This window comes from Choloepus didactylus, chromosome X, assembly GCF_015220235.1.
Source record: "Choloepus didactylus isolate mChoDid1 chromosome X, mChoDid1.pri, whole genome shotgun sequence".
Lineage (NCBI taxonomy): Eukaryota > Metazoa > Chordata > Mammalia > Pilosa > Megalonychidae > Choloepus > Choloepus didactylus.
This window is the reverse complement of record NC_051334.1, coordinates 121,110,404-121,133,867: the sequence shown is the minus strand read 5'-3', so window position 1 is coordinate 121,133,867 and position 23,464 is coordinate 121,110,404. Positions and strand designations below refer to the sequence as shown.

The window sequence follows — 23,464 nt, the reverse complement described above, 5'->3', positions numbered from 1 at the left end:
ATCAGGGACGTTTGGGAACTGTCACATGGAAACAGACGTTAACCAAGATCAACACACATGTCAGGGCTACAAGGATCCTTGTATTTTTCTCCAACCACAATGACATGATTGCTATTTCCCTCCAAAGCTCACCCAACCAGCTGCATTCACCTGGTATACCCAGGGATAATCAGGACATCAGCCATCCTCAGAAAAGAATACCCACCAAGGACGTGGTTGACCAGATGGCCTTGCCTACAGAGATGGGCTATTCAAAAAAGTAAAGGAAAGGAGAAACATTGGGGGAGACAGCTTGCAGTGACATAAAGATGAACTCAGAAATAAGCATGTGCTACCCTACCCCATTAAAAAGACTCAGAGAGACAGATTTTGTAAAGGGTTGGGTGATTTTATGATGAGGACCAAAAATGTTCAAAATGTATGAGATGATAGAAACAAATCAAAAGACGTGGCTGTAGAGAGGAAAAACATTCAATCATAGAAGCTGATAACTTTACTGTGCCAAAAGTCAGCAAAAATTAAAGAAAAAAATGAGATAATGTACTTCTTTGAATTTCAAATGATATTTCTTTTACTAATTGCATTTTTATATGTATTACTAAAATATGTGTCATATATATACATTTAAATTTGTAGATCCTTTGCAGTTTGGGAACTAGTGCCCAACAACAGGGGTTGCATAAACACCTTTCTTTTTCTAACTTGCTAGATTTTGCCCACTCCAGAGGCCACCCCACCAATGGACAGCTGCTGGAGAGAGCTAGCTGGAGCTATCTTCCCACGTAACCTTTTGACAGTTACTTGTAGGGGTGTTCAGTCTCCCAAATCCCCCATCGCTTTTTGTAGCTTAGCAGTTTAGGATTTGTGGTGTCAAGGCATAAAATGATTCAGGAAGCAGGAAGAGTGCTTCTCTTTTTTGGGTTTTTATGGTAGTTTATTGGCACACTTAGAAAGACCTACCCAGATGCTGACATTCCACGTGTCTTCTTATAGTTGAGATGACAGTCCTTTTTATTGGGCCAAATGTCCTATTTTTCAGCTTCACATAATAAGCATTATGGCAAGACCATCCCTTTCTATAATTTCTCAATATAATCACATAGTATTTCAAATGTAATATGCTCAAACTATGCTTTGGGGAATGAGCCTAGCAATAACTATTTCATTGAACCAAGGGAAGCATATGTTCTAAGGTCCAAATAATAACTTTCTGGCAAATGTTTACAATAAACCTCTGTGTGACTTTCTGAATGCCTAATATAGCTACAACCCTTCAACAAAAGCCCATAGTTGTGGACTGTGCACCAAGTCCTTAAAAAGACCTTACCTGGTCAAAACTGTATCTCCAAGCAACAGCCCAACCATTTCCTATCACTGTGAATTTAGTTGAAAAAGTTGGAGAATGCACACAGCCCTATCTCTCTCCAGCTCAAACACACGGGTGCATACACACATACACACTCACACACTCCTCATCCTGCCACATGCAACCCAGTCTTTGCAGATATCCTTTAGCTACCTCCCTTGATCCATCAAGAAAATCACCTTCCCAGATTCTTCCTCAACTCTTAAAAACAATGCTGCATAATGTCACCGTTCAGGGACATCAGAGAGAATCAGCAATGGTGGGAGATTAGATCAGGGACTCGAGTAAGGAGTGACTCCTTACTTGAGTAAGGAGTCAACAAGTAAGTATGCAGGGTATGTCCATCCCCTACAATGCTATAGAGATCCAGGCAGCAGAAAGGAGGTCAGAGAGCTTCCAGAGACCAAGGGGTTCCAGGTAAAGTTGCAATGTCATCCATGGGTAGCTTCATCAATACAGGAAGAGGCAGGGTTTAGTGTCAAATGTTACAGAAAAGTTATTGAGTGGATGTCTAAGGCTGTGTGAAGATTCTCTTGTTTCATACATAGTTCTACAGAAGGAAGTATCTCATGAGTATCCCCAAAAAGACAAATAAAATAACAATAAGACATAATACCCAACATCCCAAATGGTCACAGAACGTTATGCCCTTACTAAAAGTGGTCCCCAAATACCTAGGTCCCTACCTGAGATTCTATAAAAGATAGTTTTATCTCTCAGAAACAAATCCACCAGAGTGTTTCTATGCCAGACAAGTCCTAAAACCCAGAAGCAACAGCCTCTTTAAGAACAACAATCAGATGCAGCCCCTTCCCCATACTGTTGACACACTCTTTCAATAAGAACAAGTTAGGGTGCTCACTGCCTAGACACCCCTGAAGATGAGAAAGAGATTAAGTGAGAGGAAGGGGTAGCAACAAACAAGATAAGACTCAACAATGGTCTATGAATACTGAACCTTTATATAAATATATATATTTGGATGCTGGGGTGTTGGAATAGCTAGAAGGAGGTAAATGATATGGTGGAACTGTAATCTGTAGCATCTTTTCAAATTTGCTCTATAGCTACTCATTGAATTGTGCTTTGAAAGTCTTCATCTTGCTATATATACCCTATATTGCATAACAAGGAAAGAACTGAAACTGTGGAACTGTAACCCACTACAAATTTTGAAATTACCTATATAACTGCTTGTTGAGTTGTACGTTTTGTGTATGTATGTTGTGTTTTACATTAATGGAAATGGCTGAAATTGTGGAACTATGACCCATGATATTCTTTGAGATTTGTTCTCTAACTACTTGTTAAATCGTACTTTGAAAGTTATCACTGTTTTATATATATATATATATGTTAAAGTTCACAATAAAAAATACATTAAAAACAAAACAAAACAAAACATAATACCCAAGAAAGTCCCTGGCACTTCATAAGATACATCATTTCTATCCACACCCATCAGCTTTTTCGAGATGTAACAGGATGCAAATAAGTTACTCCACAGCCAGTGGAAAAATACTGCTTTGAGAAAAACAAAACTCCCAAGAGCCAGATTCCCTGCCCTTCTCCAAATCAGTAAAGTTAAATAAATATTACAAGTAAGAAAAAAAGTCTTCTCACACATCCTTACTTCAAATCTCCATCAAAAAGGCTCTTCTTATATGGGTGGAATTTGTAAAGAGAGTTGGGTGTTGTTAATGGAAGGACCAAAACGTTCAAAGAGATTTTGACTTTACTATCCCCCAAAACTTACCAGGATCACGTCACCCTTTGGGACTTGTGAGCTGATAGAGTTGAGTCTAAATGGCCACGAATGAATTAAAATCTGAGTTTAGAAGTTTAGAAACAGGATTGATTGTAACAGCCAATCCACCAGTCAAATAATTCTCATTAATTCAGTACTCCTGCCTTGCAACAAGTCTTCAAAAAATTAAAAGTTCAAGGGCAAAAGCAGAGAGGGTTCACCACAACTGTTCTGAGAAAAGGAAGCCAGTTCTGGGCTTAAAACTCACTGTGTCTGCTGGTCTCACTTGACCAAGATCAGTCCATAATTCATGAACTAAATCATTTATCAAACTCCACAATCTTTCCTTCATCAGGATCAATATTTAAGGAGGACCCACTATGTGCAAAGCAACCTATGCGGTATACAGTAATTGCCAAGCCAGGTCTTGTATTGACCATCCTTGGAGCTTCTGAGGCAGAAGGGGAGAAGAAACTAAAAAAGAAACACAGAAGGATGGCTGGGGTGAGTCTTGCAAGAGCATGTGAAATGCTGGATCTGGAGGCTAGACATTTCTCTACAAGGATGGATAGAGTGCAAAGAAGGACTGGGAGGGTTGCGATGGGTTAATGTGTGCTCCCCAAAATGACAGGATGGAGTTCTGACCCTCAACCCATCAGAATGTCACCTTAGATTGAAATAGGGTCTTGGCAGATATAACTGGTTAAGATGAGGACGTGTTGGTGTAGGGTGGTTCCTTAATCCAGTATGGCTAGTGTCCTCATGAGAAAAGGAAGACACATGCAGAGGGGAGAAGGCCATGTGTCAACGGAGGTGGAGACTGAAGAGCTGTAGCTGCAAGCCAAGGAGTGCCAAGGATGGTTGGCAAACTCCAGAACCCAAGAGAGAGGCAAAGAAGGAGCCTCCCCTACAGGTTTCAGAGGGAGTGTGGCCCTGCAGACAGCTTGATTTTGAACTTCTGCCCCCAGAACTGTGAGAGAATGAATTTCTATTATTCTGAGCCACACGACTTCTTACAGTAGCCCTAGGATGCCGAGACAAGGGCCATGAAAGTGGGTTGGAAATTGAAGCATGGAACAAACCCTGGAGCCTTGGAGGCTGTGGCAAAGAGGATATATTCTATCTGATGGCTAAAGGTGGAAACCACTGATGGAGTTTGAAAATGGAGGATGACAAAGGCTGGTCTCCATTGCAGAAAGATGCCTCCCAGCTGCTACTGGAGGACAGAATGTGACCAGATAACCACTAGTTATCTGGAGAGAAGATCAGGGGACTGGGATGATGGTGGCACTTGTACAGATGTGATTAAAGCAGACAGACTTTGGAGATGTGTTTTAGAGTTGGAGAGGGCAGGACTTCAGGCTAGAATTAAAAAGAAGGAAAGGAGTGGGAATCAAAAATGGCACCCACATGGGGCCAGAGAACTGAAATAGCCATTTATGAAATAGGGAAGTTGAAAGGAGGAATTGATTGGGGTGGGAACGCAAGGAGGAAGGTTAAGAATTTATTTTTGGACATGATGAATCTGAGCTTCCCGTGAGGCATCCAAACTGAACTGACAAGGAGTGAGTTGGACCCAAAAGGCTGAGATTCAGATGGCAGCGGGTCTGAGTAGAAGTTTAACTTGGGAGTCTTGGGTACCATGTTGGATGAGAAGGGAGAGAGACCAGGGAAGAGGGGACACCAGGGAGAGGCTGCTGTTTTCCAATGGTGGGTCTATGGGAATTGTGAATGGGGAGCTCAGACACGTGCTCACAGCTCACATCCCCACCTACAGGCTTGTGCTCAACTCCACGTCCACTTTCCCATCCTCTGTGATACTGCGTTGCACTCCAAGGTGTGGCCAGATTACCTGGTCTCACCTCTGCCTTTCTTGACCACTGGAAGGTCTTAAGCACAATTCTGAAGAAGGAGTAGGACCCTGATGGTTGAAAAGAGGTGAGGGGAAGATTTTTCTATGCGGGGAATAGCTTGAAGGGTGTCCAGGGCAAGAGTCTGAGATCAAGAAGGATGGGCAGGGTGACTACATCATGTAAGTAATTTAGATGAGATGACATTATCCAAAACCACCCAAGAAGGATATTCTTGAAGTTTAGGTGAAAAAAGTAAGATGCAAAAAAGTGTGTATAATATGCCATGATGATGCCAAAATCACATGGACATGTGTGTGTGTGTGCGCACGCGTGCATGTAGATGGCTTTTTAAACACAGAAAAAAGTTCAGAAGGAGCCATACCAGGCTATCAAACATGGTTATCTGGCCATGGGGGAAAGGAAAGCACAGGATGCAAGCAGATAAACAAAAGTTGAAATGCATAAACTTACTCTGCAAGCATGAAAAAATGCAATTGTATATTAAAAAGGTATTCAAGTGTACACATTAATCTATGAATCTATGAATAGGAAAAAGAAAGTCATAGTTAACTATGAATGAGAACTCCAAGGAAGTTTTCCAACATCAGGATATTGGTAACCTCAGATCTGAGCAGTTCTCACTTTCTATTTTTAAGACTTTCTATTTTTAAGCCTGATCTGCTGTCTTTTGTTTCCAAAACAAAACAAAGTGAGGGCTACTATTCCACGGAGCTTCAAATTAGCACATTACCTCAGCTCACTAATTGGGAAATCGCTCATTCAAAGTTGGTAACAATTTCTTCAATGCTCCAAGAAAGCTCTTCTTTTGCCATAACAAAAAGAAAACAAAACAAAAAAGTCACCCATGTGACTCTATCTCCTCTTGCTGGGTCTTTCTGCAACCTGAGGCTCTGGACCACTGCCTCTGGTTTCCAACCTGCCCAGGTGATGCCAATACCTTCCCAATGGTGACCGGAACTTGTTCTGCAAGTCCCACACCCACCAAGAACATCAGGACTCACCACCATCTCCTCCCACTCCTGGCCCCGAGGGTCCCCTCCCTGTGTGGTTCCAGCGGATGGTTCCCAACAAAGGAAGGCTCAGTTTCTCTCCAGGAAGTGTTCTCTCCTGAGATGACTGCCTGCAGCTCAGTTCCGCTCCAACAACCCCAAGCTGGAATCCACTCTCTGTCCCCTCGAACTTCCTTGGTGCATAGCACCCCAAACACAAAGCTGTGCAAGCCGGGCAAGGTGTCAGCTCTTTCTACTCCCTCTGGGAAGGAGACAGGAGCCTTAGGCTCTTACCTGTACATTGTCACCCAAATGCCGTACGTCTGTCCTCTCCCATCAACCCACCCCAGAAGTCCCCTGGCTGGTCTCCCATTTCTCCTGTCCTCTAAATTACATACATGATGATGTCACCTCTGCCTGCCCTCCTTGAGCTCCATGCCTTGCTCCACGATCCCTGAGTCATTCATGACTTCTGTGCCATCCGCCATCTAGAATGATCCAACCCCTCCTGCCAACCTTCAGCCAACAAATTCCTTCTTGTTTAAGCAACCAGACCACCTCATCTCTTGTCCTATAGAGGTGACTCCCTACAACTTATCTTTGTGTCTCTTCGAATCCTGCTGAGATCTCCTGAAGGTGAGAATCACCAAGAAAGCTTTGTATCTATCTACGACCCTGTGTCTTTTATCCACCCGAATGCATCACCCAGAACACTTCAACTCTTACTCTATCACAAGAATTTAAATCTCCCTTTCATGTGACCATCTTGCCCCCCAAAATTCAAGCATATGCTTCATCATTTTTGGACAAGGAACAGAGATTGGGCTGTGGTTTCTTTCATGCTTTCACATCTGTTCTTTGCAAGCAGTGATGAAAGCAGAAGAGCTATTTCTAGACTTTTGTTTTTAAACAGCAAAGCAAGAGAGGGCAACTTATAACTGTAGGAGAATGCAGAATGCATTGCTCTTTTCTCCTTAACTATCAGGAAAGCAAAGTAGCAATTTCACTAACTACCCTTCCAAGAACCGGTGATGACTGAGATGAGACACAAGCATATGGACATATTCAAAGATCTTTCCATTAAACTAAGGACACAGTGGCTATCCCCAAAGAGGAGATTTAAGTCATGAATTCCTCTACATGAAGATACAAGCTGTCATATCAGTCTGGCCCAACACTGTTACAGAAAGCCAATAAAATATGGTGGCGGCAAACCAAATCCATTGCCCAACCTGGCTTTGCTACTTTGCAACAAATTATAGGACACTGGAATCAATGATCTGGTGGATAGGCTAATCACCCTGCCAAGAGAATAGACAGGAGAATGGGGCTCCCAGGTGAGGGGCTGGGTGGGTCAGGAAAGGGAAAAGTGGCCCCACATTCCAGTCCATCCATCTCTGTTGCCTCTACTATAACTGGGGTTCCCAACCTGTCCCCCAGGGGACACAAGGCAATGACTGGAGACGTTTTTGTTGTTGCAAGTGAGGGATGCTCCTGGCACTGAGTGAGTGGAGGACAGGATGCTTCTCAACACCCTACAATGCCCAGGACAGCCCCCCAAAACCAAGAATTATCCAGCATGGAATGTCCACAGTGCTGAGGCTGGGAAACTCTGACCTGCATTGCCATCAGAGCAGAAGTCCAAGACTAAAAACTGTTAGAGGTGGAGACAATGGATACTTTTAATAATTCAATCCATTCTTTACCATCTTGGCATAAATCAAGCCAGCATTATAATTGGACCATGGAAAATGTCAGCACACGGGGTCCCCCATCATCTCAAGTGGTTAACAGCCTAGCATCACTTCCCCACCCCCAAAGCATGATAGCGATCCAGGATGAGGATGATTTTCAATTAATACTTTACCAATTCTACCTCATCGCAGGCAGCAAAGTGCACCTCCAATAGGCAAAAGGAAGCAATTCCCAAAATTGCTGCCTGGCAATCAGTGACTGTTTCAACTTCATCACTGTTCAGAGAAAGCCCTCTAGCTGACAAAATACAATGCAAAAACTCATTAGGCTCTATTTTTAAATCTATTAAACTATCACATCTGTGAGCAGGAGCCTGGGTAACTACTGGGAAAGCAAAACCTTCATTGTACCTGTTTCTTGAAGAATTGCTACCAAATGGAACAGCAGATTTGAAGCAAAAATCTCCATAAAGGAACTCCCCCTTCCCATCCATGCACCTGCTAAAGCATCAGTCAGACAAAGGTTTCCAAACTCTGTCTCCAAATTACATTATATTTTCCTCTAAAACTTAAGATGAGAAAAAAAGTAAATTGTAAGGAAAATCAACTCTAGGTCCTCTTCAACATCAACAAAAATCAATGAAGCTTTAGCAGCATTTTCTTCTATTAAAAAAAAAAGATGGATGTTGCTATTACGAAGTCAGAAATAAGAGAGGAATTAAATGGGAAGGGTGAAAAGCAAAAGTAGAATCTGACTGAGTCGGAGCATGTCAAGACCTTTTAGATAACACAAAAGGCTCTGAGGCCCCATTTGAGCTAAAAGGAAGCGCCAGCTCACAGCTCAGAGGTTTAATAAGACATGCAGCAGCAAAGTAAGGGCAAACAGAATTTTAGGATGCCACTGAGAACAACTTATCAAGTTCAAAGATGTAACTCGGATAATGCCACACATGAACTTGCCAAATTATCACAGCATAACTTCAAACTCCAAAGTCAGGGCTCCACCCAGTACTTGTCTTTATCACCCTTCCACTTTTTTACAAAATGTGATCAACGTGAGCTCAATGTTTCAGACAATATTTAAAGCAGATGTCAGGTTAAGTGGCTCACATTTAGGAAAGAAACTGCACATCTGGAGGGATTAAATACCTTCCTCACTAACAGTGTTATCTCACTAAAACGCGCCCCTCATCACTTTGGAGACCCTTCGGCATCCTATCTACGGATGGGGCTGTCGGGATACAGCGTTCTCTTCATTGCTGTAGACAGAGAGCTCCAAGTGCCTGACTCTACTAGGTTAACTTTAAGCCCAAGGTTTAAGGGAGACTGCTCAGAAAAAGCAAGAACACTATAAATCCACCATAATAAGACCCCAGCATGCTCACAGATCTATTGTTAGCAGGCCACTGAATAGACAAGCTCATATTCCATCTTTCTGGATAAAGGACACTTGGAAATTTATATTACCATTAAGTCTTTAAAGCAACCTGTGTTGACAATCATTCCTTTAAGTCCAAATCATTTCATGAGAGCAATGAACGGTCAGGCTTGCCTTGGTATTGTGTGCTATTACTTCGATACTGGGAAACAAATATTGGTCAAAATCAGTGAAGAAATTTTAAAGGAGTTCCCTATACGCTTTCCCAAATAACTGACTATATTCTCCCAGAGGATATCTAAAGTTCCTTTAATGTGCTGGTTTGAAACTGTTACAGACCCCAGAAAAGCCATGATCTTTTAACCCAATCTTGTTGGGTAGAACATTTTGATAGTGTTTCCATGGAGCTGTGACTCACCCAACTGTGGGTGAGTTTTGATTAGGTTATTTCCATGGAGGTGCGACCCCACCCATTCAGGGTGGGTCTTGATTAGTTCACTGGAGTATTTAAGAGAGAAGCTAAGAGCCAACACAGACCCAGATGCTTGCTGACTCTTGGAGACACTGGGAGATGCAGACAGAAGGATGTTTGAAGATCCTAAGCTAAGAGATGAAGCCTAGAGTTGGCGCCGGAGAAGTTAAATGAGGACACCCAGATACTTAGAGAGAAATGCCCTGGGAGAAAGAAGCAAGGATGCACAGAGGCTGAGAGAGAGAAGCTAAGAGAGACAGAAGCTCAGAGACATTTTGGAGAAAGCCATTTTAAAACACAACCCGGGAGCAAAGGACCAGCAGACATCAGCCATGTGCCCTCCCAGCTGACAGAGTTGTTCTAGATGCCATCGGCCTTTCTTCAGTGAAGGTACCCTCTTGTTGATGCCTTAGTTTGGACACTTCTATGGCCTTAGGACTGTAAATTTGTAACCTAATAAATCCTCTTTATAGAAGTCAATCCATTTCTGGTATTTTGCATAATGGCAGCATTAGCAAACCAGAACACTTAAATTCCATAGACGAAATGCATGAACATTCTGAGCAAAAGTTCTCCCTCTCAGCTGCAGCATTGCCTGGACATAAAATATAAATAGACCACATGCAACTTTAATCAACACTCACAGTACCCAATGCCTTTTGGATAAAAGAAAAATAAAGGAAGCATTCAAACTGTCAAGAGGATGGGGCTGTCATTGTGAGAGATATTCCACTACTTAAAATTCAACAGATTTAGATAACCTTGGGTCAAATTCTATTTCACCAAAACTAGGATTTAGACACTTCCTGATATAAACAATTTAGGTATTGAACTTGAAAGAAGGAAGGGCAAAGTGCAGAATCTATATCCGTTCAAGATTCAAGAAGCTGTCCCAGACTGAAGAAAGGAGAATTAAGTCTGTTTTAAAAGCTACTCCCTTTCCCTAATTTTTTAAAATGTTGTGGTAACACATGTATGCAATGAATTTTGCCATTTCTACCGTTCTTCAAGTGTACAATTCTAAGACATTAACTACATTCACAAAACCTTGTGGCTCAAACTCCCTTTATCCAGTGTATGGACAGATGACGAAAATGGGGACAAAAACAGAATAGGGTGGGAAAGAGGGGAAAGATTTAGGTGTTCTGTTTTGCTTTTATTTTTATTTTGGAGTAAGGAAAAGTTTCAAAAATTGATTCTGGTGATGAACGCACAAATGTATGATGGTGCTGTGAATAATTGATTGTACCCTGTGGATGACTGTAGGGTGTGTGAATATATCTCAATCAAACTGTATTAAAAAAGAAGTAAATGAACAATGGGGGAGGAGGGGAATGGGATGTTTTGGATGTCCTTTTTTATTTTAATCTTTATCTTATTTTTTGGAGTAACGAAAATGTTCAAAGTTTGATTGTGGTGATGAATGCACAACTATATGACAATACTGTGAACAACTGATTGTACACTTTGAATGACTGTATGTTATGTGATTATATCTCAAAAAAATTTGCATTAAAAAAAAGAGGGCTAAAAGTAACAAACACACCCACAAAAATTACATTCACAATGTTGTGCTACCATCATCACCATCCATCACCCAAACTTTTCCAACCCCCCACTACCAACAGGAAACTCTGTACCCATTAAGCAGTAACTCCTTATTCTCTCTCACCCCTGCCCCTGGTAATCACTGACCTGCTTTATATCAACTTTAATCAATACTCACAGTACCCATGTCTCTATGAATTTGCTCATTCATCAGATTTCATGTAAGTGGAATCATACAGTATTTGTCCTTGTGTGCCTGGCTCATTTCACCCAGCATAATGTTTTCTAGGCTCGTCCATGTGGCAGCATTCCCTGTTAGTGTTCAAATTCAGCAGCCCAAGAATTCTATGCCAGGGACTTCTCTGACTTGTACACACCCACCCACTCCACACCCATGTGATTCTTTCTTGGGATTTTAGATTTGGGGTGGTAAAGCACTTTGAGAGCACATCATGTGCCCTGGCAGGTGGTCCTCACCCAAGATGTCAGCTTCTGTTGCAGGCAAACGCCCCATAACAGTGCCCCAAAGATGAGTAAGGCATACAGCTGTCCCCAAGAGAAGATGGAGTTGTGAAGAATTGGACCTCCACTGCCCACTCCTCTTTTGTGGAACGAACTCCTCACTTGCTGGTCCACCCTTCTCCAAACTTGTTCCTTCTCAAGAACAGCACCCAAGACTTTTATCTGCATCATCAATTTGTCTTGTTTCTCTTTTGTGTTCTCCTCATTCCATGATAAACACACAATTGACCATGTCACAGTTTCCAGAGACACACAGGGACCCAGCTGCTACACTGTGTTTCCATTGGAAAACATGTTCTAATGGAAAACTTACAAGACACCTTTAGGCACACAGCCTGTTTTTAAAGTTTGGGACTTCCTGTATTAGGTAAAAGAAAAGATGGTCCATCTAAACCACATGAGAACAATTTGGCCATGATAAAGTAAACATCATCTATGCTTGAAAATACTTTTAAAACCCCTAGCACAATGGGATTGGGAAAGCCATAAGGACCACACTCCCCTTTGTCTAGTTTATGGATGGATGAGTAGAAAAATAGGGGAAGGAAACAAACAAACAAACAGACAAAGGTACCCAGTGTTCTTTTTTACTTCAATTGCTCTTTTTCACTTTAATTATTATTCTTGTTATTTTTGGGTGTGTGCTAATGAAGGTGTCAGGGATTGATTTAGGTGATGAATGTACAACTATGTAATGGTACTGTGAACAATCGAATGTACGATTTGTTTTGTATGACTGCGTGGTATGTGACTATGTCTCAATAAAATAAAGATTAAAAAAAAAAAAAAGATAAGCCTACACCTATTCTATGATTTGGCTATTCGACTTCTAGATTTTCACCCAAGAAAAATGAAAATGTATGTCCATCAACAGATTTATGCAAGAATGTAGTAGCTTTATTCATAATAATGTCCCCCAAACAGGAAAAAATCCAAAAGTCCAATGACATGAGAATTGATAAAATGGATAAACAAACTGTGTTATGTATATTACATTGGAATGCAATTCAGAAATTTTTAAAAATTAACTACTCATTTATGCAACAATATGGATGAGTTTCAAAAACATTATGAAAAAAAAAAAAAACCCTAGCAAGATAAAGTCCTTTTCCCAACTCACTATTTTATGTCACCGAACAAAAGTAACTAGAAGGTATTCTACTTATCAGAGAGAAATCTACATGCACTAGTTTTTTAAACAGTGGTTCAGTGCTGTAGATCACTGGCCAAATGGGAATTCAGAATAAACAGGAGAGCTGAGGGGATACCCTATCTGCTGTCTACTTCTATTTCCAAGACTCAGATGGAAGATGCAGAAGATCCCCTTTTAGCCCACAAAAGGAAAGGAAAATATACATTCAACTCCCTCTGATCACCCCTCACTGAACATGCAATCTGCCTCTTCTCTGTGGAAGACGCTTGTTGGGGAGTGAATTAAGTACCCCCAAAAACATGTTCTTAATCCACTCCTGTGGGTGTGGACCCATTATAAATAGGATCTTCTGAAGATGTCATTTTTAGTTAAGGTATATCCAGTTGATTCAGCTTGGATTACCGGAGTCCTTTATAAGCAGAGTGAAAGTCAGATGGAGAGAGAGAAGCCATGAGCAGCCAGAAGCTGGAAATCAAGAGAACTCAGGAGAGAAAGAAGGTGCCGCCATATGCATTGCCATGTGTTGGAAAAGCCAAGGAACCCCAAAGATTCCTGGCCAGCCAGAAGATATCAACCCCGGGAGGAAGCAAGCCTTCTAGCCTCTGAAACCATGAGCCTATAAATCCCTATTGATAAGCAGGCTCATTGTGTGGTATCAGTTTCAGCTGCTGGGAAATGGCAGGTAGCTTTCCTTGCTTCAACGATGGAAAGCATAGTGGTGGTGGAAGAGACAGAACTGGAAGCAAAACCAGAGGCCAGTTCCTGATGAGCCTTTTATAGGATACCAAGGAGCTCAGGCTTTCCTCTGGGCACTTCAGGAATTCACTGTGGATTAGTCCTCGGATGGGTATTTGGGAAGGATGTCTATGGCTATCAAGTGAAGAAAGTGGCAGCTAGGAAAGAAATCCTGGGCAGAGCGATGGGGAGCCAGCTCAGGCAGAGTGGGTGGACAGGAAGAAAATCAGAAGGATGGTAAGAGGGAGGACTTTGGAATTGGTTGGAAAGGACGGAATGGGAGGAGTTCAGCAAAAGAGAGAAACATCAAGAACATCTGCATCTTGGGTATCTGGTAAGGTAATAGTCTTTTCCTATATCATAAAATGATTGGAGGAGAAGGAATTATGAGCTAAGTGCTGGACACAGCCAACTTGAGGTGCCTGGGGGACATCTCATTGGGGATGTATAACTGTCATGAGAAACCCTAAAATGGTGTCTTTTTTTTTTTTTTTTAATCTTCATTTTATTGAGATATATTCACATACCACGCAGTCAAACAAAACAAATCGTACTTTCGATTGTTTACAGTACCATTACATAGTGGTACATTCATCACCCAAATCAATCCCTGACACCTTCATTAGCACACACACAAAAATAACAAGAATAATAATTAGAGTGAAAAAGAGCAATTGAAGTAAAAAAGAACACTGGGTACCTTTGTCTGTTTGTTTCCTTCCCCTATTTTTCTACTCATCCATCCATAAACTAGACAAAGTGGAGTGTGGTCCTTATGGCTTTCCCAATCCCATTGTCACCCCTCATAAGCTACATTTTTATACAACTGTCTTCGAGATTCATGGGTTCTGGGTTGTAGTTTGATAGTTTCAGGTATCCACCACCAGCTACCCCAATTCTTTAGAACCTAAAAAGGGTTATCTAAAGTGTGCATAAGACTGCCCACCAGAGTGACCTCTCGGCTCCTTTTGGATTCTCTCTGCCACTGAAGCTTATTTCATTTCCTTTCACATCCCCCTTTTGGTCAAGAAGATGTTCTCCGTCCCACGATGCCAGGTCTACATTCCTCCCCGGGAGTCATATTCCACGTTGCCAGGGAGATTCACTCCCCTGGGTGTCTGATCCCACGTAGGGGGGAGGGCAGTGATTTCACCTTTCAAGTTGGCTTAGCTAGAGAGACAGGGCCACATCTGAGCAACAAAGTGGCATTCGGGAGGAGGCTCTTAGGCACAACCATAGGGAGGCCTAGCCTCTCCTTTGCAGCAACCGTCTTCCCAAGGGTAAAACCTGTGGTAGAGGGCTCAACCCATCAAACCACCAGTCCCCTATGTCTGTGGTCATGTTAGCAACCATGGAGGTGGGGTAGGCGAATACCCCTGCATTCTCCACAGGCTCCTCAAGGGAGCACTACATCTTTTTTTTTTTCCTTGTTTTTCTTTTTTTTTTTTTTTTTTTTTTAACTTTCCCTTCTTTTTTAAATCAACTGTATGAAAAAAAAGTTAAAAAGAAAACAAACATACAATAAAAGAACATTTCAAAGAGACCATAACAAGGGAGTAAGAAAAAGACAACTAACCTAAGATAACTGCTTAACTTCCAACATGTTCCTACTTTACCCCAAGAAAGTTACCTAATATAGCAACATTTCTGTGAACTTGCTCCTACTATATCCATCAGAAATTAACAGACCGTAGTCATTCCTGGGCATCCCCAGAACGTTAAATAGCTTATCTGTTCTTCTTGGATTATTGTTCCCCCTTCCTTAATTGCTCTCTATTGCTAGTTCCCCTGCATTCTAAATTATAAACCATTTGTTTTACATTTTTCAAAGTTCACATTAGTGGTAGCATATAATATTTCTCTTTTTGTGCCTGGCTTATTTCGCTCAGCATTATGTCTTCAAGGTTCATCCATGTTGTCATATGTTTCACGAGATCGTTCCTTCTTACTGCTGCGTAGTATTCCATCGTGTGTATATACCACATTTTATTTATCCACTCATCTGTTGAAGGACATTTGGGTTGTTTCCATCTCTTGGCAATTGTGAACAATGCTGCTATGAACATTGGCGTGCAGATATCTGTTCGTGTCACTGCTTTCCGATCTTCCGGGTATATACCGAGAACTGCAATCGCTGGATCGAATGGTAACTCTATATCTAGTTTTCTAAGGAACTGCCAGACTGACTTCCAGAGTGGCTGAACCATTATACAGTCCCACCAACAGTGAATAAGAGTTCCAATTTCTCCACATCCCCTCCAGCATTTGTAGTTTCCTGTTTGTTTAATGGCAGCCATTCTAACCGGTGTTAGATGGTATCTCATTGTGGTCTTAATTTGCATCTTTCTAATAGCTAGTGAAGCTGAACATTTTTTCATGTGTTTCTTGGCCATTTGTATTTCCTCTTCAGAGAACTGTCTTTTCATATCTTTTGCCCATTTTGTAATTGGGCCGACTGTACTATTGTCATTGAGTTGTAGGATTTCTTTATATATGCAAGATATCAGTCTTTTGTCAGATACATGGTTTCCAAAAATTTTTTCCCATTGAGTTGGCTGCCTCTTTACCTTTTTGAGAAATTCCTTTGAGGTGCAGAAACTTCTAAGCTTGAGGAGTTCCCATTTATCTATTTTCTCTTTTGTTGCTTGTGCTTTGGGTGTAAAGTCTAGGAAGTGGCCGCCTAATACAAGGTCTTGAAGATGTTTTCCTACATTATCTTCTAGGAGTTTTATGGTACTTTCTTTTATATTGAGATCTTTGGTCCATTTTGAGTTAATTTTTGTGTAGGGGGTGAGGTAGGGGTCCTCTTTCATTCTTTTGGATATGGATATCCAACTCTCCCAGCCCCATTTGTTGAAAAGACCATTATGACTCAGTTCAGTGACTTTGGGGGCCTTATCAAAGATCAGTCGGCCATAGATCTGAGGGTCTATCTCCGAATTCTCAATTCGATTCCATTGATCTATATGTCTATCTTTGTGCCAGTACCATGCTGTTTTGGCAACTGTGGCTTTATAATAAGCTTCAAAGTCAGGGAGTGTAAGTCCTCCCACTTCGTTTTTCTGTTTTAGAGTGTCTTTAGCAATTCGAGGCATCTTCCCTTTCCAAATAAATTTGATAACTAGCTTTTCCAAGTCTGCAAAGTAGGTTGTTGGAATTTTGATTGGGATTGCATTGAATCTGTAGATGAGTTTGGGTAGAATTGACATCTTAATGACATTTAGTCTTCCTATCCATGAACATGGAATATTTTTCCATCTTTTAAGGTCCCCTTCTATTTCTTTTAGTAGAGTTATGTCGTTTTCTTTGTATAGGTCTTTTACATCTTTGGTTAAGTTTATTCCTAGGTACTTGATTTTTTTAGTTGCTATTGAAAATGGTATCTTTTTCTTGAGTGTCTCTTCAGTTTGTTCATTTCTAGCATATAGAAACATTACTGACTTATGTGCATTAATCTTGTATCCCGCTACTTTGCTAAATTTGTTTATTAGCTCTAGTAGCTGTATCGTCGATTTCTCAGGGTTTTCTAGATATAAGATCATATCATCTGCAAACAATGACAGTTTTACTTCTTCTTTTCCAATTCGGATGCCTTTTATTTCTTTGTCTTACCGGATTGCCCTGGCTAGCACTTCCAGCACAATGTTGAATAACAGTGGTGATAGCGGGCATCCTTGTCTTGTTCCAGATCTTAGAGGGAAGGCTTTCAGTCTCTCAGCATTGAGTACTATGCTGGCTGTGGGTTTTTCATATATGCTCTTTATCATATTGAGGAAGTTTCCATCAATTCCTACCTTTTGAAGTGTTTTTATCAAAAAGGGATGTTGGATTTTGTCAAATGCTTTTTCAGCATCTATTGAGATGATCAATTGATTTTTCCCTTTTGACTTGTTAATGTGTTGTAATACATTGATTGATTTTCTTATGTTGAACCATCCTTGCATGCCTGGAATAAACCCCACTTGGTCATGGTGTATGATTTTTTTAATGTGTCTTTGGATTCGATTTGCAAGTATTTTGTTGAGGATTTTTGCATCTATATTCATTAGGGACATTGGCCGGTAGTTTTCCTTTTTTGTAGCATCTTTGCCTGGTTTTGGTATTAGATTGATGTTAGCTTCATAAAATGAGTTAGGTAGTGTTCCATTTTCTTCAATGTTTTGAAAGAGTTTGAGTAAGATTGGTGTCAGTTCTTTCTGGAAAGTTTGGTAGAATTCCCCTGTGAAGCCATCTGGCCCTGGGCATTTATTTGTGGGAAGATTTTTGATGACTGATTGGATCTCTTTGCTTGTGATGGGTTGGTTGAGGTCTTCTATTTCTTCTCTGGTCAGTCTAGGTTGTTCATATGTTTCCAGGAAATTGTCCATTTCCTCTACATTATCCAGTTTGTTGCCATACAGTTGTTCATAGTATCCTCTTATAATTTTTTTAATTTCTTCAGGATCTGCAGTTATGTCACCTTTTTCATTCATTATTTTGTTTATATGGGTCTTCTCTCTTTTTGATTTTGTCAGTCTAGCTAGGGGCTTGTCAATCTTGTTGATCTTCTCAAAGAACCAACTTTTGGTGATATTTATCCTCTCTATTGTTTTTTTGTTCTCTATGTCATTTATTTCTGCTTTAATCCTTGTTATTTCTTTTCTTGTACTTGGTTTAGGATTGGTTTGCTGTTCATTTTCTAGCTTCTTCAGTTGATCCATTAGTTCTTTGATTTTGGCTCTTTCTTCCTTTTTAATATATGCGTTTAGTGCTATAAATTTCCCCCTTAGCACCGCTTTTGCTGCATCCCATAGGTTTTGGTATGTTGTGTTCTCATTTTCATTCGTCTCTATATATTTAGCAATTTCTCTTGCTATTTTTTCTTTAACCCACTGATTGTTTAGGAGTGTGTTGTTTAACCTCCAGGTATTTGTGAATTTTCTAAGTCTCTGATGGTTATTGACTTCTAATTGTATTCCATTGTGGTCAGAGAATGTGCTTTGAATAATTTCAATCTTTTTAAATTTATTGAGGCTTGTTTTATGTCCCAGCATATGATCTATTCTGGAGAAAGTTCCATGAGCACTAGAAAAGTATGTGTATCCTGGTGATTTGGGATGTAATGTCCTGTATATGTCTGTTAAATCTAATTCATTTATCAGATTGTTTAGGTTTTCAATTTCCTTATTGGTCTTCTGTCTGGTTGATCTATCTATAGGAGAGAGTGATGTGTTGAAGTCTCCCACAATTATTGTGGAAACATCAATTGCTTCCTTTAGTTTTGCCAGTGTTTCTCTCATGTATTTTGTGGCACCTTGATTGGGTGCATAGACATTTACGATTGTTATTTCTTCTTGCTGAATTGCCCCTTTTATTAGTACGTAGTGGCCTTCTTTGTCTCTCAAAACATCCCTGCATTTGAAGTCTATTTTATCTGAGATTAATATTGCTACACCTGCTTTCTTTTGGCTGTAGCTTGCATGAAATATTTTTTCCCATCCTTTCACTTTCAGTTTCTTTGTGTCCCTGTGTCTAAGATGAGTCTCTTGTATGCAACATATTGATGGTTCATTTTTTTTGATCCATTCTGCGAATCTATATCTTTTAATTGGGGAGTTTAATCCATTTACATTCAACGTTATAACCGTGAAGGCATTTCTTGAATCAGCCATCTTATCCTTTGGTTTATGTTTGTCATATTTTTCCCCTCTGTCTATTAATATCCTTTATTGTACCCATACCGAATCTCTTTAGTACTGAACCTTTCTCCAAGTCTCTCTGTCCTTTCTTTGTTTCTCTGTCTGTAGGGCTCCCTTTAGTATCTCCAGTAGGGCAGGTCTCTTGTTAGCAAATTCTCTCAGCATTTGTTTGTCTGTGAAAAATTTAAGCTCTCCCTCAAATTTGAAGGAGAGCTTTGCTGGATAAAGTATTCTTGGCTGGAAATTTTTCTCACTCAGAATTTTAAATATATCATGCCACTGCCTTCTCGCCTCCATGGTGGCTGCTGAGTAGTCACTACTTAGTCTTATGCTGTTTCCTTTGTATGTGGTGAATTGCTTTTCTCTTGCTGCTTTCAGAACTTGCTCCTTCTCTTCTATGTTTGACAGTGTGATCAGTATATGTCTCGGAGTGGGTTTATTTGGATTTATTCTATTTGGGGTTCGCTGAGCGTTTATGATTTGTGTATTTATGTTGTTCAGAAGATTTGGGAAGTTTTCCCCAACAATTTCTTTGAATACTCTTCCTAGACCTTTACCCTTTTCTTCCCCTTCTGGGACACCAATGAGTCTTCTATTTGGACGTTTCTTATTATCTATCATATCCCTGAGGTCCATTTCGATTTTTTCAATTGTTTTCCCCATTCTTTCTTTTATGCTTTCATTTTCCATTCTGTCATCTTCGAGGTCACTGATTCGTTGTTCAACTTCCTCTAGTCTTGTGCTATGAGTGTCCAGAATCTTTTTAATTTGGTCAACAGTTTCTTTAATTTCCATAAGATCATCCATTTTTTTATTTAGTCTTGCAATGTCTTCTTTATGCTCTTCTAGGGTCTTCTTGATTTCCTTTATCTCCCGTACTATGGTCTCATTGTTCATCTTTAGTTCTTTGAGTAGCCGCTCTAGGTGCTGTGTCTCTTCTGGTCTTTTGATTTGGGTGCTTGGGCTTGGGTTATCCATATCGTCTGGTTTTTTCATATGCTTTATAATTTTCTGTTGTTTTTGGCTTCATGGCATTTGCTGAACTTGATAGGGTTCTTTTAGGATTTGTAGACCAATTGAAGTCCTTATCTCTAATTTATCAGATCTACAGCTTCGTGGAGTACACTTTCTCTAACTAACCAGCAGGTGGTGTTCATGAGCCACCTGTTCTCCACAAGCCAGTTCTCCCCTGCTTAGCCTTTTTGGTGAGTGGGGGAGTGGGTCTTGTGGGGTCCAATTGGTGTACCAAGCTTGCGTGTGTAGTTGGTGTTGCCTGCCCTGTATATGGGGCGTGTTTCTGGGCAGTCAGGGAGGGGGGTGTGGCTCTAACATTCAAATCTCCCTGGTGATCCTAGAGTTTTAAAGCTGCTGCAATAGTCTAATCCTTCGGTTCAGTCCTGCCACAGTTTGTCTCTGCCACTGACCCACAAGTCCTTGGTATTGGCGTATGGCTCCTGAGACTTTCAAGTGGGCCCCTCTTCCAGGCCGTGCACCCCGGGTCCTCTGTTGAGGGATGACTGTGCTATGTCACAGGTGAGTGCCGTCCCCCCAGGGCAGTTCTGGGCTGCTGGGCTGTGTAGGGAGGCTCCCAGTCTGCTGAAATGATGGCTGAATGGGGCTTTGTTAATTCACACTGCTCTACCTTCCCAACTCTGGGACAATCAGCTGAGGTTGCAGGGAAGGCTAATGTCCACGCCCAGTTTTGTGGTGTGTGCCTGTTATTTGAAGCACTTCCGTCACACTGGGTTGTCTGGGGCAGTTCCGGGCTATGGGGCTGGCGACGGGCAGGAGTGTTTCCTGTCCACCAGGATGATGGCTGTGAGCAGACACCCCCCTTTTCTTGGGAAGTTGTGGTGTTTAGTGAATTTTCTCAGCCACTGGATTATTGCGTTTTGTCTCAGAGCTCTCCTAGTTCTGCTCTTGACTTGACCTGCCCAAATAGCAAGTCTTTGAAGCTTTCTGTATTGGGCTTCTTAGAGTAATTGTTTTAGAAAAAGAAAAAGGGATTAAAAAAAAAAAAAAAAAAAAAAAGGGCCCTCCTCAGAGATCTAATGGGTTATGGAAATGCTAAGAGACAAAGCCACCAGGGCCATTAAGGAAAGGTCCACAGGGCAGAGAGATCAGCTTTTCTTCGGGATTTGCATATGCGCCTCAGGGCCCTTCCCCTTTCTATGTTCACCAGAACTCCAAAAATCCTCCGCTTTTATTTTGGAGTTTTTCGTGTTGTTTTTTTTTCTCTATGCCTGTCTCCTCTCTGCTGGGCTGGCTGCTCTCAGATTCTCTAGTGTCTGGTCTCAGTCTATCTATGGTTGGAGTTTGGATCAGTAGAATGAGATTCCGATAAGGGCTGCCACTGCAGTTCTCCCTTCTCCTTCCCGGAGCTGACAGCCCCTCCTCCCCCGGGACTGAGCCTGGCAGGGAGGGGCGCGGGTCCCCTGGCCGCAAAAACTTACAGATTTCGCTGATCTCAGCAGTTCCACGTTTTCATGAGTGTTGTATGAAGTATGCCCAAAGTCAGATTGCTCTGTGGTGTCCAGTCCACGCAGTTCCTGGCTTTCTACCTACTTTCCTGGAGGAGTAACTAAAACATACAGCTCAGCAGTCTGCCATCTTGCCCCGCCTCTTTCTCCTAAAATGGTGTCTTTAATGAAGACAAGCGCAGTCCACACATGGTAGGTTGAATCATGGACTCCACCCAACACATGTTCCTAGCCTTAACCTGTGAGCCTGTGTGTCTGAACCCCTCAAAAAGGGTTCAAAGATGTTATTTTTAGATAAGGTGTGGACAAATGAATGAGCATGACTCATTATCTAGATGACTGGACCCTTTTAAAGAGAACCCATAAGTTGGAGAAGGGAGCAAGGAGAAGACATTGCCATGTGACATTAGCAGTGGCTCAAGCTGAGGGACCTCAAGGATTATCAGCAGCCAGCACCAAAAGGCTACAGATTCCAGAATGAAGCAAGCCTTGCTGCAATCCCGATTTTGGATATCTTGTAGCCTCAAAACCATGAGCCAATGAATTCCTGTTGTTAAGAAGACAAAACCAGTTTGTGGTATTTGTCATAGAAGCTCAAGCAAACTAAGACACCCCATGACTCAAGCTCCTGCAAAACCAACCTAACTGGGTCTTTAGTGAGTTTTGGAAGCTGCATGCAACAGGAAGCGAGGGCAGGAAAACTTGGCAGCAGGCAGGGGGCAGGGGGCCCCAAGCAGTTCTTTCTAGGAATGGAGCCTTACTCATCTCTAAGACCAGAGGCTAACATAGCCCAGGATGGTGTCATGGTCTTCACGTGCAAATTATGACCTCACTCCACTCCACCACCACGACCTCACTCCACTCCACCGCCATGACCTCACTCCACTCCACCGCCATGACCTCATCCACGCCACCGCCATGACCTCTCTCCACTCCCACCACCAAGACCTCATCCACTCCACCACCATGACCTCATCCACTCCAGCGCCATGACCTCATCCACTCCACCGCCACGACCTCATCCACTCCACCGCCATGACCTCAGTCCACTCCACCGCCATGACCTCACTCCACTCCACCGCCACGACCTCATCCACTCCACTGCCATGAACTCTCTCCACTCCACCACCATGACCTCTCTCCACTCCACCGCCACGACCTCATCCACTCCACCACTGGTGAGAAGACACACTCAGGCTGATGGAGGGTGGGGAAGAAGAGGAGAAAGGGGTGTGCAAGATGCCAGAAGTAGACTCACAGCCGGACCAGAAACGGGTGGCTGACTTCCTTGAGCACAGATTTCTCATTGTACACGTGCTGCTCCTGCTTCAGCCGGATCACATCAGGGATACTCATCACCTTCAGGGCGAAGCACTGCTGGGCCGCCTTCTCCTTGACCAGGTGCACACATCCGAATGTCCCTGTGCCTGCAGAGGGGAAGACGTGGAAGCCGTCAGCTCTCTTGATGAGGGGTGGAGAGAAAAACATGCAGTTAAATCACCATGAGGCTGCTTGGGGTCTTTGGAAGAGAACACGCCAATGATGGCAGCTTAATATCCTACTATACACATGAAGACAGTATCTACGAAGAAATTCCCATGTAGAATCTCCATTGGAACACATATTATACACATGCACAGTGCATCAGCTGCGCCTGAACAGTTCTTTAATTTGGTGGGAAACTGGCCATCATTTCTGCAGACCAGTCTTCCCAGAAAAACACACACATACGCACACTCACAAAGAGAAGTATAATAGAAAGTTATAGTCAGTGCTTTCTTTATTTCCGTATTTTTAAAAATCACCATAGTGTGCAATAAAGTGGTAT

At 41.8% G+C, this 23,464-nt stretch overlaps 1 protein-coding gene across 1 annotated transcript in view; it reads right to left on the bottom strand.

Moving 5' to 3' along the window:
• Nucleotides 1-23,464, bottom strand: part of LOC119522565 (putative serine/threonine-protein kinase PRKY) — a 114,952-nt gene that overhangs the window by 57,364 nt on the left and 34,124 nt on the right. The window contains exon 2 of the mRNA XM_037820976.1: nucleotides 22,895-23,063. Within this exon, the coding sequence (XP_037676904.1) occupies nucleotides 22,895-23,063 (169 nt within the window). The remainder of the gene's footprint in view (nucleotides 1-22,894; nucleotides 23,064-23,464) is intronic.